The sequence below is a fragment of the Stenella coeruleoalba genome (assembly GCF_951394435.1).
Source record: "Stenella coeruleoalba genome assembly, chromosome: 10".
Taxonomy (NCBI): Eukaryota; Metazoa; Chordata; class Mammalia; order Artiodactyla; family Delphinidae; genus Stenella; species Stenella coeruleoalba.
Genome location: NC_137156.1, coordinates 102,308,751 through 102,330,857, shown reverse-complemented (window position 1 = coordinate 102,330,857; position 22,107 = coordinate 102,308,751). Strand labels below are relative to the sequence as shown.

Here is a 22,107-nt window from a genome sequence, read left to right as displayed (position 1 = left end):
CATGCAGCTTCCCGGGACCCTATGAAGACCCCATGGCTGATGAGCAAATCGACAAGCTTGTGCGTTTAGAATGAGGAATCCAGAGTGACTTGGAGACACCCATCACAACGAGGTGCAGGCGCCGCAGAGCGTGTCTGATGGACTGAGCCCCTGGGGGGGGACCAGCTGAGGGCTACGGAGGGCGGGGCCGCTGAGCAGGTGCTGGAGCCACAGCCCTGCCCTCCTTTCGCCTCTTAGACAAGCTCAGCTGGAGGCTGCAAAGACGGAAATTAAAGGTGCAAGAAAAGACACGGAGATTTATGCTTGCTTTCAGAGCTGGGACCTCAGAAATCAAGCCTGGCCCCCATTTTACGAGCAACACGGCTCACGGCCGGTCCTGAGGGAGCGGCTCCCGGTCCCTCAGTGACACTCACTTTCACACGCCAGAACAGTCCGGTCCAGAAGTCCCTCAACCTTCCTGACCACGAGGCAGGACAGAGGGCAGTGTCCTGGGTGACCCCCAACACCCCAGAGCACCAGGGTAGGGGGCCCTCAGGGCGGCCCTGCTGAGGGTCCAACCCCTACCGTCCGAGGGGGACACAGATGACTGAGCCAAGCCAGGGCTAAGAAAGTTCTCTACGTTCATTTTTGAGTAAGTTTATTCTTGTTGTGGTATTTATTATTTTTCTTATTCTTCAATTGATTTTGTAAAAAAAACAACGAAGCCAGTGGAAGTGGGCCTCTCACTGTGCCTCTTTTCCGCTCACACCAAGCCAGTCTCGGTGTGGCCGTCTTCATAAGGGTGCCTGGGGGCCGTGTGTGTGTGTGTGTGTGTGTGTGTGTGTGTGTGTGTGTGTGTGTGTGTGTGTGTGTGTGTGTGTGTGTGTGTGTGTGTGTGTGTGTGTGTGTGTGTGTTAACATCAACTGACATGCTCTGTACTAGTACATAAACACAGGTGTTCTTCACTTCCCCCAAGAAAGGGGCTCTCTCCTATGTCTCTTGATTCACGCTGGCCTCCTCACCCCTTGCGTTCTGTTTCCGGGCACCCTGGGAATGGAGGGTTACACCCCTACTATAACCAGACGAGTGTGCAGCCCTGAGCCTGGGACTGCCAGGCACAGGGGAACGGAGGGGCGAGCTGCTGCTCTATCCAGCCGATGCCGGCCCTGCAGGGATCACAGGTGCACTGTGCTCCGTCCACCCAGGCTAATTTTTTTGGTTTTCAGCATTAAAAAAAAAAAAATCCAGACACTCCATACACCTGAAGCTAATATAATATTGTAAATCAATTATATTTCCATCTAAAAAAAAGATTCCGGAGAAAAAAATATTGGGATTCTCGGCTCATCCTGAAACACCGAAAGGATCTGCCCACCCTGGGTCTGCAGTCCCACTCATTTATAATACTGATACTTGCCTGACCCTGGAGGCCTCTGACTTTGCGAGCCCGATCTCAACCCACCCGGACTTGACAGTGGGGAGTGCTGACGCCCTGGACCAAGAGATTGCCCCGGGTGTGGAAAGAGAAGCAGGACTGGCCAGCGTGTAGCGCGGTCCCAACTGCCACACCCCGCTAGGCCCAGATGGTGCTTACTCAACCACCCTCATCCTCAGTCTGCCTGTCTGTGAAATGGGTACAACAGCCACGGCTGTCTCTCAGGGTTGCCTCGAGCAGTTAGATAAAATAATGCTGCGAGGCACAGCAGGGTGCTTGGGGGACGTGACTTTCCATCCCTCGCTCTGGGCAAGGCTGGTCTGGGGGTGGCCCCCCGCTCACCTGCTCGCCCAAGACCTGGCAGGTCACGAGGATCCAGTGTTGCTGGTGATTCCGGGCGGCAGGGGGCCCAAAGAGAGCCAGACTGACGCTGTCCATGTCCTCAGAGGTGACGTTGCGGAAGAACTTGGAAGGCTCCAGGACCCAGGGTCTGGGACCCCCCTCGAAAAGCATCTCTTTTGAGGAGCCGAGGGTCACCAAGGCGACAGAGGAGGGGTCCACAGCCTGTGGGAGAAAAGAGGGGAAGCGTCAACGTCTCCCTGGGAGAGGCGAGCCTGCCAGGGCTGGGGTGGCTCACTCTCTGGTCCTTGCTTTACTTGGTGCTGGTTGTTCTGCCAGGAAATGATCTGTTTGGGCGTCTGTCTCCCCAGCTGGCCTATAGGCTCATTAAAGGAAAGGCATGTCTGTTTCCTCTTGTATCTGCAGCGCGATCTCAACCACATGAGAAATGAAAGACCTTACAGACAAACTGAAATATTTTTAAAAGCGTAAATTACAACTACACTGTGATACTATTTCTCTGCCATCTGATTAGCAAAAATCCAAAAGTCTGAGCACACACACTGCTGGTGAGTCCGTAGGGAAACACGTACTCTTTTATAAAATTAATTAACTTGTTTTTTGAAATATAATTGACATGTAACATTATATTCATTTCATTAGTACAACATAGTGTTTTGATATTGGTATATGTTGCAAAATGGTCACCACAATAAGTCTAGTTAACATCTATCACCACACAAAGTTACAATTTCTTTTTCTTGTGATGAGAACTTTTTTTTTTTTTTTTTTTTTTTTTTTTTGGCGGTACGTGGGCCTCTCACTGTTTTGGCCTCTCCCATTGCGGAGCACAGGCTCCGGACGCGCAGGCCCAGCGGCCATGGCTCATGGGCCCAGCCGCTCCGCGGCATGTGGGATCTTCCCGGACCGGAAAACGAACCCGTGTCCCCTGCATCGGCAGGCGGACTCTCAACCACTGCGCCACCAGGGAACCCCAGATGAGAACTTTTAAGATCTATTCTCTCAGGAATTTTCAAAAACAGTATTATCGAGAAACGTGTTCTATCCCGCTGGGGAGACAGGAAAATGGCACCACCCCAACAGAGAGAAATTTGGCAATATCTACTAAAATGACAGTCACATTTATCCCTTGTCCAAGCAACATTCCTTCTAGGAATGGACTCCGAAGATACGCCTCCATGAATATATAAAACATACACACAGAGCTACGCATTACAGTATTACTTTTAAGAGTAAAAGCTTGGAAACAGCACAAACACCCACCAGCAGGGGCCTAGTTAGGTAAACTGTGGTCTATCCATACGATGGAATGTCAAACAAAGATCTTCCCATGTGGATGTCGAGAGATTTGCAGGTTATTTTCCAAGCAAAGAAGCAAAGTGCAGAACAGGATATCTAGCATATTACCCTTGAGTAAGAGAGGAACGGGCAGGGCATAAGAACATACAATCGTTCTTGCTGACTTTTGCAAAAAGAGACACTGACACTGTAAAATGGAAACTAATCAAAATAGTTTTTGACAAGAGGCAGGGAAGGGATGGAAGTGAGGCTTCTGGGTGTACTTTGAATACGGGTTTAACTTGGGAACCACATAAACAACTTAGACAAAAAATAAGGTTAAAAAAAGCAAACCCTGGGTCTTCCCTGGTGGCGCAGTGGTTGAGAGTCCGTTGAGTGGTTGAGATCCCCCGTCCAAGGCAGGACCTCCTGTCACCTGTTACCTCCCTTCCCAGCTGGACCGCCCTTCTCACCACCTGTCATCACTTCCTGTGTGTTCTTAAGTGCATTTGCTTCTCTGTCCCCAAAGCTAGAATGAAGCTGTCACTCAGCTGTGTGACCTTAAGCAGGTTAATGTCTATAAGTCTCAGTCTCCCGTCCTATAAAATGGGTACAATGAGAACCCTGCCTCATGGGTTATCTCAGATTCAAGGGGGCATGGATGGGAGCCCTGAACACACATGTAGCATATGCTCAGTAAATGGCCCCCACTACTGTCAACTGTCACCCCCATTTTGCAGATGGAAAGAGTGAAGCCCAGCAAGCAGAAACAACTCGTCCAAGTTCACCCAGCTGGCGAGCCCGGGTCTGTTCCGACTCCAGATGCCCTGCTCTCACCCGTCTCATCACCACAACCAGAACAGCTCTGCTATGGACAAAGTAGGTCACTGTAAACCTTGCAGGAGGATTTCTTCCTGACCAGCCCAATAGAAAGACTGTGCAAAAGTACCACATGTCCTATAATTAAAGCTGGAGAATGATCAATTATCACCTTGCTGTGCAATTCTCTTCCCATCCAGGCATAAAAGCGTCACCGAACCGTGTGCCAGGGAGATAGGTTAATAATCAGCATGGCTAATGAAGGACACTGATAAATCGTACTGGGGGCGTCAACACGCAGATACCAGGACAGGCCAAGCAGGAGAGGAGGGGCCCCGTATCGCAGTCGAGACCTTCTCTCTCAGGGACTCAATTTCCTGGTTTGCAAAACAGGAGGGCGTCTGGTCATCAAGAGGCCCTTAGCATCAGCACTCTGCGTTTCCAGGAGATGGACTACCCGCCTCAGTCCAGGATCCAGAGAAAAGGAGAGGGGAGGGGAGGGGAGAGGCAGTCAGAGGTGACAGTCCCCCCTCAACCGCCGCCCCGGCACCTGGCTGACCCAGAGGCTCCAGGGTGCACAGCCCACGCTGATTATCACCGGGATGAAGGAGGCAGGCGGGGACCCCAGACCCTGGCACTCCAGGCCCCCAAAGGGTAACCCGCAGGTGGGGTGACAATGTACCCCAAACTGCTGCAGCCAACCAGGCTGAAGAGGAAGTAGTGTGTTGGCTGTGAAGGGAGTTAGGGAACTGGCAAGACAGCCCCCCTCTGTCTGTGGGCCAATTAGACAGAAGAGGTTACAGGTAAGTCGGGCCGGGGGGGTGGAGTGGGGGGCTGGCGAGTGGCACCTGTTAGATCTGGGGAGGGTCTTTCTTCTGCCGTGGGGGGCATCCTTACAATGTGCTTCCAAGACACGGCCACTCACCCTCCCCGCCAGCAGCAGGGGTCTCATGGGTGTGACTGTCCCTCCCTGACCTCACCTGCTGCCCACTGCTGCATGAGAACATCCAGCTCTAACCCTCGCTCGACCTGACCCAGGGAGCCTCCAGTCTCATGCCTCACCCCGAGATACACACACTCCTTCTGGTGCCCCACCAGCCGAGCTTCCTGCCTTCACACTCTCGTTCTGCTTCTGCGTTCACAGGTGACCCGTGCCCACGGGACTCTTCGTTACCTCTACTACGCTTGCTGTGTCTGTCTGCACGTCTGCATTCCTCACAGATGGGCAGCCTCCCAGGGCACAGAGGGGGAGATATTTCCCTAGATCTGTCTCCCCACCCTGAGCCTTGTACCAACAAAACACCAGGGACTGTCTGCAGAGTGAGCTGGCAAGCACAGGCTGGACAAGAACTGGTAGCTGCCCTTCCAGTTTCCACACTCCTCTCTTCCTCAGAGAAAGAACTTCCATTTTACTAGGGTGGTAAATTGCCCAGCTGAAATGACTCCCTAGTCTCTTACAGCTAGCTGTGGCCAGCAGATGAAGTTCCGGCCAATGAGGTGCAGGGGGAAGCTGCTCTTTTAAACTTCTGACAAGGCTACTACAGGAAACTAACTCGGCTCAGAGATGAGCTCCTTCCCCTTCTGGCTATATGGGATGCAGATGTGATAGCTGCAGCTCCAGCAGCCACCTTAGAGCATGAGGCAACTTTGAGGATGAAATCCACATATTAGGACGATGAAGTGGAAAGACAGAAACCTGGGTCCCTGATGACTACAGAGCTGCCACACTAGACCTGTGTGAAACCTCTCATGTGAAAGAGGAATAAACTCTCTATTCACTAAGCCACTGTTATTTTGCGTTTTGTTACTTGCAAATACACCTAATCTTAACAGATATCAAGGCACAAGGAAGATGAGAGAAGAGACACATATCCTGTTCTTTTCCCTATAATTTCTCCAGTCAGGAAGCCACCTTTATTGGGGACATGTCCACCTTATCTTCATCCTTACATCCCAGCTTGGGACAGTGAGCTCAGGGGTTGGCCCCTGATGCTCCACCAAACACCCAGACAATCAGACCATGTGGTCACCTGGACAAGCACCCAGGAGGGGTCCTGAAGAACCTCCTCCCCAGGCTCCATCACACGGCTGGCTGTGGCAGGGCCTCCCCAGGATGACCGCTGCCATCTTAGGGATTTTAGTTTTCTCTCAGCCCTGCTCCCCGAGCCCTCTCACCTCCAGGGTCCTGATCAGTGAGAGGATCTTGACCTTTCAATTTTACGCTGCCATCTTTCCTTCCTCTGCCCTCCCTATCACCCTTTCAACGCTTTACTTTTTCCATGGCATGCCTATACAAAATACCTTACTTACTAGTTTATTTACTGTCTGTCTCTACCTCTGTCTCTGCTACAATGTCAGCTCATGAGGAAAAGGATTTCTGTGTGGTTTTTTGCACTGTTGTACCCCTAACGTTTAGAGCAGGGACCGGCACCTATGAGTAGGTATTCATATATATTTTGGTTTGGGGGATCAGGAGACCTTGGATTCAGCCCTAGCTAGGTAACCCTGGACACATTTCCCCACTCACTCCTTCTAAATTAAACAACTCTTCTCAAAAAATTAAAAACAGAACTACCACATGACCCAGCAATTCCCATAAATACTTATGGGCATTTATCCAAAGGAAAGAAAAACACTTACTTTAAAGGAAATCTGTACCCCATGTTCATAGCAGCGTGATTTACAATAGCCAAGATATGGAAACAACTTAAATGCCCATTAATGGATGAATGAATAAAGAAGATGTGACATATATAGAGATATAGATATAGATACAGGTATATAGATACAGATATAATAGAATATTATTCACCCATAAAAAGAAGGAAATTCTGCCATTTGCAACAACATGGATGGACCTTGAGGGTATCACACCAAGTGAAATAAACCAAGACAGACAAAGACAAATACCTTATGATCTCACTTATAAATGGAATCTAGAAACAAAAAAACAAAAACCACAAACTCATAGAAACAGAGAACAGACTGGTGGCTGCCAGAGGGGGCAAATGGGTGAAAGTGGTCAAAAAGGACAAACTTCCAAGTACAAAATAAGTGAGTCCTGGGGATGTGAGGTACAGCATGGTGACTCTAGCTAATAACACTGTGCTGCATATGTGAAAGCTGCTAAGAGGGTAGATCTTAAAAGTTCTCATCACACACACACAAAACGTGTAACAATGCGTGGTGATGGATGTTAACCAGACTTATCGTGGTGACCATTTCCCAATAGATACAAATATTGAATCACTCTGTTGTCCTAAGGAAACTAACACAAGGTTATACGTCAATTATATCTCAATAAGAAATCCACAACAACCCTTGGTTGTCGTCTGCTCTGTATCAGGCAGTGTGCCCAGGGCTAGGGGTGCAGCGATGAAGAATTCTTATGTCACTGAGCTAGCTTCTAATGGCTGAGGGGGAGAAGAAAATGCATCCCAAATCAAGGGGACCAGAGCTATCCTAGCGGCTGAGACTGGTGCCCGGGAAATGCAAGTGCTGACTGGCCCAGCCTGGGAGGCCCGCCCCACGATCCCCGGGCCTCCCGAGCGAGGCTGCCTGGCCGCACCCTGGAGAAAGGGCCAGGTCTTCCTTGTTCACACAGTAACAGCTAACCCTTACTGAGCGCTCAGTACCTCCTAGGGACGGTTCTCAGCCCACCTGGTTCGTGAGCTCAGCTCATCGTCACCACAACCCTGGGAGGCAGGTGCTGTATCAGCCCCATTTACAGGCAGGGAAACTGAGGCCCAGGGAAATTACACCAGCCAAAGTCACAGAGTTGGTGCTGGACCTGGATTGAAACTCGGGAGTTGGTGTCAAACAAAGGCAGCATGCTCTGAGTAGGAACACTCTAAATGCCTTCTGCACGAAGACGCATGGGGGACCCAGACGCTGACGGTTACCTGGCATCAGGCGAGGGGCACATCCAGACCTGACCCAGGCCCCGAGGCCCCAGAATCTGCACCACGTGCCAGGGCCATTGTCCCCACGCCAGGGTTCTGTGGAGACCCTGCAGGGTGAGTCTCTACTGGACCAGGAGCCCCTCTGTCCCGATCCGTGTGGGAATCATTTCATCCACAAGGATGTCGGCGCTCACCGTCTGCCACCAGGGAGGCCCTGCCCCTGCTCCATACTCCTAATTTCAGCTTGACAATCACCTCTGTAGCTGTCCCAAAAGCTATTCTGAACAATCAGTGTTTTAACACACATTCACCAGAGCAGATGGACAATTTGCACCAGGGAACGGGGGGAGGGCAGGGCCTGGGGCTCACCTTGAGGGGCAGGTAGGCGGCAATGGTGATGCGGGCACTCAGGTGGATGTGGCCGTGCTTGTAGCTCACGAGGAGCGCGGTGTAGCCCTGGGCCTCTGCCCTCACCGTGACACCGCTGCAGTGCTCAGGCCCCGGCCGCAGCCTCCCTGCAAGAAGAGAACCACAAGGTCACTGAGACCTTGCCTCTGCCGGGAAAGACAGGACAGGCTGACCGCCCTCTTCCATTCTGGGCTTGAAACGAATCTTTTTAACTTACCATTTTAAAGTATAATTCCCATACCAAAGAGCACATGACACATTGTAAGCACACAGCTCACAATTTTTCCTCCACAAGCTGAACACGCTCTGTTTCCAGGACCAGGATCAAGAAGCAGTACGACCTGCACACTACCCCTGGGATCTCCTGTGGACCCTTCTGGTCAGGAGCCCCGCCCCCGAGGAAAACCACTGTTCACTGACTTCTAAGAGCACAGCTGAATTCTGCTGGCTCTGGACTCCAGACGAAGGGGACCTCCTTGGTACCTGCCCCCTTCAGCTCAACACTGGCGGTGGGATTCCACCTTACGTTTCGCACGCTGTAGATCTTCCACTCACATTTGTGCGTTCTGCTGCCGTGTGAACAGACGGCGGTTTCTCCACGCTACAGGGACCACGCGGGGCTGCGACGAGTCACGCTGCTGTGCGCGTGTGTGCGTGTTTCTTTGGGGACGTATTCACCTCTTCGGAGGGGTGCACCCCGAGGAGTGGGAGTGCAGATAGTGGGAGTGTGTGCTCAGCTTCCCTCATTATCGCCAATTACCTTTCCAAAATGGCTGATGGACTTACACTGCCTCTAGTGGCTGTGAAACATCCCTGCCAATCCTTGGTAAATATTTTCCATCTTTCATTAATTAAAAAAAATTCTGGTACAATACACATTAACATCAACTTTTACCACGGTAATAACGTTTCCAGTTCAGTGGTGTTAGGCACATTCACACTGTTGTGAACCACCACTCATCTCCAGACCACTTCTCATCTCGCAAAACTGAAACTCTGAACCCGTTAAATATAACTTCCCAACTCTCACCCCCTCCAGCCCCTGGCAACCACCATTCTACTCTGTCTATATGAATTAATGCTGCTATAAACATGAACATACAAGTATTTCATCAAGATTCTGCTTGCAATTATTTTGGGTATACACCCAGAGATGGGATTGCTGGATCATATAGCAGTTCCATGTTTACTGTCTTTTTCTTTATTTTTTTGGCCGCATCGGGTCTTAGTTTTGGCACATGGGATCTTTCATTTCGGCATGCAGGCTTCTCTCTAGTTGTGGCGTGCGGGCTTCTCTCTCTAGTTGTGGCACGTGGGTTTTCTCTCTCTAGCTGTGGCACCGGGCTCCAGGGCACATGGGCTCTGTAGTTTGTGGCATGCGGGCTCTCTCACTGAGGCCCGCGAGCTCAGTAGTCATGGCCTGCGGGCTTAGTTGCCCCAGGGCATGTGGGATCTTAGTTCCCCGACCAGGGATCGAACTCGCGTCGCCTGCGTTGGAAGGTGGATTCTTTACCACTGGACCACCAGGGAAGTCCCCCACGTTTAATTTTTTCAAGAGCCTCCATACTGTTTTCCACAGTGGCTGCACCATTTTACATTCCCACCAACAGAGCACAAGGGTTTTAATATCTACACATCCTCAGCAACACTTGTTTTTTTTCTGTCTTTTTGCTAGGAGCCATCCTAAAGGGGTTTAGGTGGTATCTCACTGTGGTCTTAATTTGAATTTATATCATGATTAGAGATGATCTTTTCATATACTGGTTGGCCATTTGTATATCATCTTTAGAGCAATGTCTATTCAAATCCTTCATCCATTTTTTTCATTAGGTTATTTATTATTGTCAACTTGTAGGAGTTCTTTATATATTCTATAAATTTATTTATTTATTTATGGCGGCATTGGGTCTTCGTTGCTGCGCACAGGCTTTCTCTAGTTGCGGCGAGTGGGGGCTATTCTTCGTTGTGGTGTGCGGGCTTCTCCTTGCAGTGGCTTCTCTTGTTGCGAAGCACCGGCTCTAGACGCCTGGGCTTCAGTAGTTGTGGCGCACGGGCTCAGTAGTTGTGGCTCGTGGGCTCTAGAGGGCAGACTCAGTAGTTGTGATGCATGGACTTAGCTGCTCCGCGGCATGTGGGATCTTCCTGGACCAGGGATCGAACCCATGTTCCCGGCATTGGCAGGCGGATTGTTAACCACTGAGCCACCAGGGAAGTCCCATGTATTCTAGGTATGAACCCCATATCAGACATATGATTTGCAAATATTTTCTCCATTCCATAGGTTGCCTTTTAAGACTTTTTTAGAGCAGTTTTAGGTTCACAGAAAAATTAAGAGAAAGGCACAGAGATGTCCTACGTACTCCCTACCGTCATATATACACAGCCTCCCCCATTATCAACATCCTCTCCCAAAGTGGTACACTTGTTACAACTGATGCTCCTACACTGACACACCACAATCACCGGGAGTCCACAGTTCACATTAGGGCTCCCTCTTGGTGTTGTGCACACTATGGGTTTTCACAAATGTGTAACGACATGCATCCGTCATTATAGTATCACACAGAGTATTTTCTGGGCTCTCTATTCTATTCCATCGGACTGTAAGTCTGTGCAAATGCCACTCTGTTTTGATTACTGTAACTTGTAATAAGTCCTGAAAATGGGAAGAATGAGATCTCCAAGTCTGTTCTTTTCTCAGCATTGTTTTTGCTATTCCGGATCCTTTGAGATTCCACATGAATGCTATTTTTCTAAATTCATTTTACACCTAAGAGTTCTTTTGGTGGAATCTTGAGGGTTTTCACATATAAGATCATGTTATTTGCAAACAGATAAGTTTACATCTTCCTTTCCAATTTTGGGTCTTTCATTTCCTTTTCTTGCTTAATAGCTCTGGCTAGACTTCCAGTATTATATTGAAGTGGTGCTAGCAGGCAACCTTGTCTTGTTCCTGATCTTAGGGTAAATAAAAGCTTTCAGCCATCCACCATGGAGCATGATGTTAGCTGTGGGTTTTTCTTATATGGCTTTTATTATGTTCATGTAATTTCCTTCTATTCCCAGTTTGTAGGCTGATTTTACCATAAAAATGTTTTGAGACTTGTCAGCTGATTCTTCTGCATCAATTGAGATAATCATGCGGTTTTCCTCCTACATTCTGTTAACGTGATGTATCACATCAGTTTTAGACTACTGAAACAATGCATTCCAGGCATAAATCCCACCTGTTCATGGTGTTTAATCCTTTTAATATGCTGCTGAATGCAGTTTGCTAGTATTTTGTTGAGGATTTGTCCATCCACGTGCATAAGGGATACTGGTCTGTACTTCTCTTGTAGTATCTTTGTCTGGCTTTGGTATCAGGATCATGCTAGCTTCACAGAATGAGTTAGGAAGTGTTCCCTCTAATTTTTTAGAAGAAGGATAAGTGTTAGTTCTTTAATTCACCTGTGAAGCCATCAGGTCCAAGGACTTTCTTTGTCAGGAAGCTTTTGATTACTGATCCAGTCACCTTGCTAGTAATGAGTCTATCCAGATTTTCTATTTCTTTGTGACTCGGTCTAGGCAGGTTTTGTATTTCTAGGAATTTGTCGTATTATCCAGGTTATCCAATTCGTTAGGGTACAATTGTTCATAATCCCTTTTATTTCTCCACAGTCACTGATAATGTCTCCACGTTCACTTCTATTTTAATAGTTTGTCTCCTCTTTTTTTCTTAGTCAGTCTAGCTAACAGTCTGCCAACTTTGCTAATCTTTCCAAAGCACCAACTTCGGGTTTTGTTGATTTTCTCTATTGCTTTCCTATTCTCTGTTTTATCTCTGCTCTAATCTTTATTGTCAGCTTCCTTCTGCTAGCTTTGGGTTTAATTCATTCTTCTTTTTCTAGTTTTCTAAGCTGCACAAAGTGAGGTTATTGATTTGAGATCTTGTTTTGCAGTGTAAGCACTTATAGCTATAAATTACCCTCTTAGCACTGTTTTGCTGTGTCCCTAAGTTTGGTACGTCCTGTTTCGTTTTCCTTCATCTCTAAGTAATTTCTAATTCCCCTTGTGATTTCTTTGACAAAATTGTTCTTTATGAGTATGTTATGTAATTTCCACAAATTTGTGAATTTCCCACTTTTCTTCTGTTACTGATTTCTAACGTCCTCCCATTGTGGTTGGAGAAGATACCTTGTATGATATTTACCTTTTAAAATCTACTAAGACATAAGTTGTACTCTAACACGTGGTCTGTCCTGGAGAAGGCCCCACGTGCACTTGTGTGTTGTGTTGGTGGGTAGGGTCGCATGTGTCTTAGATCTGATTGCTACACTGTGTTGTTCAAGTCCTCTACTTCCTCGCTCATCTTCTGTCTGGTTGTTCTATCCAACCCTGAGAGTGGGGTATTGAAAGCTCCAACTATTATTTAGAACCGACTATTTCTCCTTCAGTTATGCCCATTTTTGCTTCATATATCTTGATGATCTGTCATTAGGGGTGAAAATGTTTACAGTTTTATTTTCCAGCTGTACTGAATATACAGTGTTTTCTTTGTCTCTTGTAACAATTTCTGATTTAAAGTCTATTTGTCTGATGTTAGTATAACCACCATGCTCTCTTATGGTTACTGTTTGCATGGCATGGACTGTCTTTTTCAATCCTTTCATGTTCAAATTTTCTGTCTTTTTTTAAATTTATTTTTTATTTTTGGCTGCATTGGGTGTTCGTTGCTGTGTGCGGGCTTTCTCTAGCTGTGGTGAGCGGGGCTACTCTTCGTTGTGGTGCATGGGCTTCTCATTGCGGTGGCTTCCCTTGTTGAGGAGCACAGGCTCTAGGCGCACAGGCTTCAGTAGTTGTGGCTCGCGAGCTGTAGAGCACAGGCTCACTAGTTGTGGCATACAGGCTTAGTTGCTCTGTGGCATATGGGATCTTCCCGGACCAGGGCTGGAACCTGTGTCCCCTGCATTGGCAGGCGGATTCTTAACCACTGCGCCACCAGGGAAGTCCCAACTTTTTTGTGTCTTTGGAACTAAAATGAGTCTCTTATAGATGGCATGGCGGGATCATACATTTTTATCCATTCTACTAATCTGCCTTTTGTTTGGAGAATTTAATCCATTTACAGTTAAAATAATTACTAAAGACATTTCTTTTACTCTGCTGTTTGTTTTCTACATGCCTTCTGGCTCTTTTGTCCCTCATTTCCTGCTTGGCCATCTTCTTTTGCTCTTAGCTGATTTTTTGTAGTGAATCATTTTACTGCCCTTCTCATTTCCTATTGTGTATATTCTATGGCTATTTTCTTTCTGGTCACCGCAGGATTACATTTAACATCCTAAAGTTATAATGGTCTAATGCCAATTTACACCAGCTTAACTTCAATAACATATAAAAACTCTGCTCCTGTACAGCTCTGACCCCACCTCCTTTCAGTTACTGATGTCACAGAATTATACCTTTATGCATCGTGTGTCCAAAAACAGACTGTGTTTTTTAAAAATACATTAGTCTCTTAAATCAAAAAACAAAAAGTGGAGCTACCAGCTGATGTTACAATAGCACCAGCTTTTCTAATCATCTGTGTATTTACTTAATTTCTTCACAGGGCTTTGTCCTTCATTTAAACCTGAAGGATGCCCCTCGTTGCAGCTAGGTCTGGTGGTAAAGGTCGCTCAGCTTTGGTTGATCTGGGAAGGTCTAAATCTCTCCCTCAGTTTTGAAGGACAGTTTTGCCAGATATAGTATTCTTGGTTGACAGCTTTTTTCCTTCAACACTTTGAATACATCAAGCCCACGCCATCCGGCCTCCAAGGTTTCTGATGAGAAATCTCCTGATCTTACTGGAAAAAATCAGATGAAAACTAACTTTCTCGGGCTTCCCTGGTGGCACGGTGGTTGAGAGTCCGCCTGCCGATGCAGGAGACATGGTTTCGTGCCCCAGTCCGGGAAGATCCCACATGCCGCAGAGCGGCTGGGCCCGTGAGCCACGGCCGCTGAGCCTGCGCGTCCGGAGCCTGTGCTTTGCAACGGGAGAGGCCACAACAGTGAGAGGCCTGCATACCACAAAAAAAACAAAACAAAACAAAAAAAAACCTAACTTCCTCTCAGCTCTACAGATGCTAACAATGTACCTTCACACCCAGGCCAGGTCTCTACTCGTCTTCCATGCAGTTTCTTCATATGCATAACTTCCTGGAGCCGACAGTTCTTAGAATTGATAGTAAATGAATTCCTTTTTTTTTTTTTTTTTTTGTGAAGAAGCGCTCTTTAATTGCGCAGGGACGGCCCACAGGTGTAGTAGGAAGGACCACACAGAGAACACCTGGATTCCAGGTCTAGCTTTGCTCAAGCCAAGCAGTTCTTGCTGAGTTACTTGTTATAGGTATCATCGCAGAGAGCTAGGCAAACAGAAGGCATTTGTGTTTTCCTCTTTTAATCCCTAGATCAATTGTTTCCAGACTCCAGTATGTTCCAGACCAGCAAAATTGTTCACTTTGTCTTATTGGACTGCTCGGTGAGCCGCTGGAACAGATAATAATCATTTGTAATTAGAACATCAATTCTTTGTAGGTAAGTAGGTGTCTTTGGGTTGTTTTAAAAGCCCTTTAATAGTAGTTTCCTTTAACTCCCAAAGAGACTAAATATTCCTCCTGTTATTTTCTTGCCTCTATCCTTGTGCCAGTAAGGCTTTTTCAAAAAAATACAGAGCACAGAGGAAAATTTGGGGTCAATGAATTCCCATTTAAATTCTATTCTCATTGGTTCCTCTGTGTGGGTTAGTTGGATTGTGAGCTCCACAAGGGGAAGTCTGGAATCGCCCCTCAACATCCCAGGTTTTCAAATACTATGTACTCGACATAATAACAAAAATTTAATAAAGATACTTACATTACCATGTCTTATGCAACAGAATATTTTCCTGTAGTGTCGTGATGTCAGTTGAGTTGTAATATTGAGACCAGAGTTTAAGGAAACAGAATTTAATATTTCAAGTGTCTATGTTATGAGGTCTTTAGAAGCCAAAAATTATTACAGATTTTCAAGCTACAAATGAAAAGGCCACTGGATTATCCTACAGTTTTCATTTCGAATAAAGTAAATATCAATCTTGAATAATCCACATAAACAGAAAGCTCTTTGGGTCCTTTTTTTGTTTTTGTTTTGTTTTTTTGGTTGTTTGTTTGTTTGTTAAAGAATAAAGGGGTCTTGAGACCGATTAGTGAGAAAACCACTGTGGTTTATCCCCAGCTGTGACTGGTCCGTTTCTTGCTCTGACCTCATAGGTGCCACTGTGATGTATTCACAGAAAACCTATAGAAGTCCCTGCTGGGCCCAGGTTTTGGGTCTTTATAGCCCAGGAAGCTGCCTTTGGTGACCTGATGGCATTGGACCCACAGTTGGCTTGTTTTTTGCTTTTTACCGCTGTTTTGTTTATTTTTTCTTTTTTCTCTACTCTTTTATTTTTCTTTAGTTTCTTTGTTCTTTTTCTCATTTTATCTGAATTTTTTTTTGTATTTTTAGTACAGTTAGAATTGTTGGTATAGTTAGTGTAGGTAGTATTATTATTAGCACAGTAAGTATAGTTAGCGTTGTTAGTTAATATTGTCACTTAGTGTAGTTAGCAGGTCACCATGGTGCAGGGCCTCACTGAGGCCTCCCTGCTGACAAGGAGGCTCGTGTGGACTGTCCCAGGCTCCTCAGGACCACTGGCCGAGGTAGCTTCGCCAAGGTGACATTGGCCCAGATGGCCATCAGGGTCGTTAAGGAAACTCAGCAGAGCTCCTCCAGCCTCCAGGCACTTTTCCATGAAGTGCACAGCATGAAGGTTTTAAATCACCCAACATCATAAAGTTATCTGAGGTGACTGACCGGAGGAGACCTGTTGGACCATTTACAGGCCACAGGACACACGGAGGCCCGGGGCACATGGGCAGCTGGTCTCTGCCCTGCAGCACGGCCACCAGGAGGGGATCCAGCCTGGGACCTGAGCCAGGATATCTCCTCTCTGAGGATGAGATGGACACGACAGCTGCAGACTTGGGCCCCAGTGTGAGTTCACGGGCAGAGGAGCCTCGCATCCCCACGCGGCTGGACGGGGACAAAGTGGGCGGCCTGAGGAGTGCCAGGAGTCAGGGCAGAGGCCAGAGAGCCCACCGGTCCCCCAGCCAGCCTGGAGGCAAGGACCACCACCTCCAGCCCAGCCCTGCGGCAGGGCCCGGGGCCTCCCCTGCTCTCACAGCACCAGCTGCCACACTGGAGCCTCAGAGAAAGCCGCACGCCCCCAGGGCGGGACCCTCCTGGGCACCCTGACGCTGGGACCCCCGTCTCGCCCTCTGGCAGCCAGAACCGGCAGCGGGTGGCTGGGAGATTCTCAAACTTTATCAGAAAGCATCTACGTTCCAGGCTGCCGGGCAAGAAGCGTCACAGCAACGTGAGCCCAGTGTGACCCCTTTTGGACGGTGGAGGAAGGACGGACCGCATTTAAATGCAGAGCAAGAGGACGCGGAGCCAGGAGCCTGGCGACGCTCCCGGGGCCATGTGGGGCCACGTGGGGCCACGTGGGGCCATGAGGGATGCATCGTGCTGCTCTGAGCACGTGTGGTGTTTCTCTGGGGGGCGTATTTCCGCATTTCTGTCGGGTGTGTCCCAAGGAGTGCAGGATCTCACCTCCGGTCCTCAGCACCTATGTTCAGCTTTCGTCACTTCTGCCAACTATCCTTCCCCAAATGGCTGTGTCGAGTCACACTGCTACTCACAGCTGCGCTGCATCCCTGCCAATACTTGGTATTTTCTACCCGTTTAAAAAATGCCATTCTGGTGGAATTTTAGTTTTCTTTCCAAACATTTAGAAAGAAATCATGCCGTGAAGCTCCGCAGACCTGTCCCCTAGATTCTGCAGCTACCATTTGTTTGTTTCTCTGCTGCATATCTATCCACCACCTCCCCATCCATCAGTCCATTCCACTTTCTTATGCCTCGAAAAGTGAGCCGTGGGGCTTCCCTGGCAGTCCAGTGGTTGAGACTTCGCCTTCCAATTCAGGGGGTGCGGGTTCGATCCTTGGTCGGGGAGCTAAGATCCCACATGCCTCACGGGCAAAAAAACAAAACATAAAACAGAAGCAATATTGTAACAAATTGAATAAAGACTTTAAAAAATGGTCCACATCAAAAATATCTTAAAGAAAAAACAAAAAAATGAGCCGCAGGCATCAGTACACTTCATCCCAAACGCTTTCGCACACACATAATTACCTGCAGGTCAGTATTTCTTTAGGGTTCTTTTTCTCTTAAGGTCAAATTTACACAGGTGAAACGCACAGAGCTGGAGGAGAGCACGCCAGGAATTCTGACAAATGCAGAGCTGGGACCTAGGACTGTGGAACCCAAACCCTGTCCACTATCCTTTATTCCGGGGACCTCCTGGCTGCAGCCTGTGGACGCCCCTCCAGGACGCGCGTGGGGGCCGGTGCAAGCAGCAGGCTCCTCTCCTGCCATTGGTGGGCCTCTCTCTCCCACACTGATGTTTGCTTCCACCCTAAACAGTGGCCTCACTGGGGACACAGTCCATAAAGCCCAGTTTCTCCTGGACAGTCAGAGAGGATGCAGCAGCACCTCCAGGGAAGGATGTGAACGCGATGATGTCCAGGGACGTTCTGTGACGTCCAAGCAGCTTCACGCTCAAACGGCTCTGTGAGTGCCGACGACCACGGTGGCGGCGTGGAAAGCCGCTCGGTCCCACAGGCGAGCCTACAAACACCTCTGCTGCCAAGCCTCCTGAACTCTGCCAGCATCACGTGCTCACTCCTCTGCTCCAAAACCAGCGGTGGCCCCCACTTCTGGCCCCTGAGGTCCACGCCCCCCCAAGGCCCCCGTGATTCCGGATTCGACAGGTTCCGCCACGCCAGGCCACTGTGCACACACACCCCACGGGTGTGCCTGCGAACGCTGCTCCCCGCCCACTCTAACCCTGCCCAGAGCGTACTCCCCATCAGTCCTTGGTTTTCGTCATCTGCAATTGGAGGGCACTCCCTGGGTTGACTCCCCTGGGAGGCCCTGCTTCCCGGGGGACTAAGGATCCAGGGTCAGTGTCAGACACACCCAGCTCCATATCCCTTGTGGCCGGGAACCTCACGGGACCTTGGGCAGCGCGACGCAGCCTCAGTCTCTTCGTCTGACACGTGACCCAACCACAGCCCCTCCTCCCACGGTGGCTGTGACGCCTGGTGAGGTCACGCACGCCAAGTGCACACACCACGCCCGGAAGGGTTGACACCCTATAAGACGGTGGCTGAGCATAGCTGCCACCATCACCACCGATATCACTGCCCAGCCCTGCAGGGGGTGCTTGGCTTCGATGGCCCTGGAGGGATGGACCGTGCAGTCACGAAGGTGTCATAATTCTGTAACCCGTCAGAACCACTATCGACAGTGTATCCTGAGCACCTGTCACATTCCAGGCACCGCGACGGGCATGGTGACATGCGCCTCTACTTCGGATGACACCCGTTTTAGAGATGTGGAAACTGAGGCTCAGGAAGCCGAGTGACATGCAACCACATGGCAGTAAGATCCAGACCAGACCACTGCTGATGGTGGACAAGGGGACAAATGCCATTTCTCAGGCTATGACCTTGCTGCTGGTTCAGCCCCTGAATTAGGAATCTGGGGCAGCCCACGCTGAGAACCCAGGCCGTCGGCCCCGACCCCGCCGTCCGGCAGCTGCTCACAGCGCTGCTTTACCTGGGAGCGGCTGGAACACGCCCTGGTTCTCCATCTCCACCGCCAAGTCGAAGTGGGAGCAGTCGCTCAGCGTGACCACCTCGTCAGCCCCACCGGGCATGAGGCCGTGGATCCTCAGGGGCAGCTCCAGGCTCTGGCCCATGCTGGCCTCCACGGGGCACGGGGCGAACTCCATGCCGCTGGGCTCAATCACGTACACCTGGAGGACAGGGGCGTGCATGGTTGGCAGGCTCCTCGGAGGAGGAAGAGCCGCTGCTCAGCTTTCCTGAGACCCTGTGTATGAGCACTGAGGACCCATCGGTGAGAAGCCTGAGCTTGGGGAACACGATGGTGTGTACTGGGGGCAGGGAGACCTTCAGGACAGAGCCGTCAGGGAAGGCCTCCCTGGGAGGGTGCTGTAGAAGCTCAGACCTGGGAGCCATGACAAGGTCTGGGAAGACGAGACGGTCCGTGCAAAGGTCCTGAGGCACATACGGCTCAGCACATTGGATGAATATGAGGAAGGTGAGTGTGCAGGGTGAGAGGGGCATCACCAACAACAACACTAATACTTACACCACACAAACTTTTCACACGCCAGGCTCTGTTCCAAGAACAGAATGAACTCATCCCATCCTCTCAGCTTCCTTGTTAAGAAGGTTCTATTATCAACCTGTCTGCCTGATGAGGAACCTGGCCCGGGAGGTTAAGAGCCTGGCCGGCTGGAGCACGGTGGTGTCTGGACCAGGCGGCGGCCCTGGAAGCCAGGTTCTGACCACTACACATGCTCAGGAACTGTCCTCAGGCTCTGGGCTGAGCAGCCAGGTGAGAGGGGCACATTTACTGCGATAAAGAAGCTGGGGGGCAAGGGAGGGGGCAACCTGGTCACAGATTATCCAAATACTTGACAATTGTGCTGCAGTTAAGGGGTCTCAGTTACAACCCTCCTTACACGAGTTACGTGGACCTTTAGGTAGGTGCGTGTGGATCGAAATGAAAAGAGGAGAAAAACCTGTACATCAATGTCCCGAACAGTGTAGGAGGAGGTTGGGGATGATGCGCTGCATAAGGAGCTTTCATGTCAGCCCTAAATGAGGTAATAAAACAGGCTGAGATCAGGGTCAGTCGGTCAGGAAAGAGCTGGGGTCCGGAGGCCACCAGGTGGGGCTGGCAGAGGCTCGACTGCAGGTGGCCACTCCCACCTTCAGCCTTTGCTGAGTTGGTCCCACGTCACTTGGGACGAAACCAGGTGTAGGGGCCCCGTGCAGGGACTCCCGACTTGGACCTGAACAGGAGTCAGAGGAAAGGAATGGGGCCAGTCTCTTGGGGTCTGGGAGCTTTCCCTTCACTGTGAATTTACAACCCAACGCCCAGTGGCCCTTCCAACTTGGAGATTCATAGCTTCAGGTTGGGGGTATCTTCTAGAATGACTCCTTTGAATACCTCGTGTCTCTGTGTCCTCTGGTCTCCCTTCCAGAAACCCGGCTGGTTCCATCCCTGCCTGGTGTGGGATGGGACGACCATGTCCCTGAATTGGCCATGAGCTCAGGGGCAGGGCTGGACCTGACACCCGATGCCCTCACCATCACCACCAAAGCCAAGTGCAAGACCGAGGGCGAAAGGGTGTTTCTGAATTAAGCCTGAGGCTGGTTAAGACGGTGGCTGCAGACCACCACCCGAGCCTCCCCGCGGCCGACCTGGCCCAAGGTCTTACCTTCATCTCACCGAAATGTAGCGGGTTCTGCACATCATGTGCCTGGATCACACTGAGTCCAGTGTCACTGCCTGTGGTCATCACGCCCTTGACGGTGACCGTGGCAACCACAGAGCTCGAGGAAGACCAGCTGAAGTTCCCACTCCCACCGTGGGCCTGGGGAGGGAAACCATCATCAGGTCAGCCCACCTGCCCGTCCCTTGGTCCCTCTCTCTCTCACACGCAGTCGGCATCGCGCCACCACCTGGTGACATGTGGCATCAGCCAACGTCTGGCTGGCGCTGCCTCTGCCCCTCGCTCTCCCCACCCTGTCTCTTTCTGGTCCTCATATTCTGGGGACCTTGTGGCTTACACGCGCGTATGCAAATGCCCATGACGGTGGCCCCAGGACCCAGGGGCACCTCCCGAGCTCAGGCTGGAATGGGAAGACCCGCGCCCCAGAGCCGCGTGCGGGACTCGGCTTCCCAGCCCACTCCTGACATAGACCCCTGCCCGCTTCGAGTCATCTGCCATGAAGTCAAGGACAGTCCAGAGGCTTCCAGACCAGGGGCCACCATCCCAGGACCCTAGAGGGGCCAAGAAGGTGACACACCTGAGTGAAGAGGCAGTGGGTCCCAGTACCGACACAGGACACCTGTCCTCACTGCCGTGAGACAGCAAAAACTGATGGGACGGGGCAGGCCACATGGGCTCTAGCCCCGACGGGCATCGGTCCCTGCCACTAACGCCAGGTGCGCACGTGAACAACAAAGACCAAGAACACCTTAGATGTGACAGAGTTGGAGACGCTTTCCCCTCGAATTCCAAATTTTTCTCTAAAGATCTTTACACTGTTTCCAGAAAACAAAAATTTTTTACAAAAAGAAACATGTGTGGAAGTTAAATCCACGTTCAGGACGTTCTTTATCATGCTTTCTTTACTATTTTTCAAGGTTTTTTCCTAATTACCAAAATACACTGCTGTGATAGAAACCTCAGACAAAACAGAAAGCATAAAGACTCTGATTTTGAATTCTCTCCCGACCACCAGAAGGTAATTATAGTAGAAACAGAATGGACGTAAAACCCCAACCCCATGGAGACACCCAAAGGAATGCACCCAGATGGGGTCTCACGGTTACCTTTATCGTGTACTGATAGGCGCCCGTCTTTGGTTGCCAGGGAAACGTCAAGATGCTTGGATAGAGGGTGATGGGGACATGGATTTCCACCTCCTGCTGGTTCCACACAGGCACCCGCAACGTGTGGACACCTCCATCCTGCAGGGGGGGAGGGTGCCGTATGCCACCATGACAACCAGGTCAGCACTCAAGCAGGGCCCCGCCCCTCCCTGGGGACTGGTCCCCAGGTAGATTTTTCAGTTGTGGGGGAGTGGGAAGGAAGATGCCAGGTACCCTGCGGCCTTCTCCATCTCCATGGAGACGGCGTTTGGTGGCTCTGCAACAGCCATTCCAATAAATGCTGCTTGACTGCATCCTCACAGCACCCCTGACGGGATGGACGTGGT

General features: G+C 49.8%; 1 protein-coding gene across 3 annotated transcripts in view; it reads right to left on the bottom strand.

Annotated features, from left to right (window-relative positions):
- NUP210 (nucleoporin 210) overlaps positions 1–22,107 on the bottom strand; it is a 100,702-nt gene that overhangs the window by 42,809 nt on the left and 35,786 nt on the right. For all 3 annotated transcript variants that reach the window (XR_013830290.1, XM_079935070.1, XM_079935071.1), the window contains exons 11-15: positions 21,722–21,859; positions 20,601–20,756; positions 18,908–19,106; positions 8,144–8,289; positions 1,758–1,979 (exon numbers count right to left, since the gene is read on the bottom strand). Coding sequence is in view for 2 of the 3 variants with exons in the window: in XM_079935070.1 (XP_079791196.1) it covers positions 1,758–1,979; positions 8,144–8,289; positions 18,908–19,106; positions 20,601–20,756; positions 21,722–21,859 (861 nt within the window). In the remaining variant the exon portion in view is untranslated. The remainder of the gene's footprint in view (positions 1–1,757; positions 1,980–8,143; positions 8,290–18,907; positions 19,107–20,600; positions 20,757–21,721; positions 21,860–22,107) is intronic.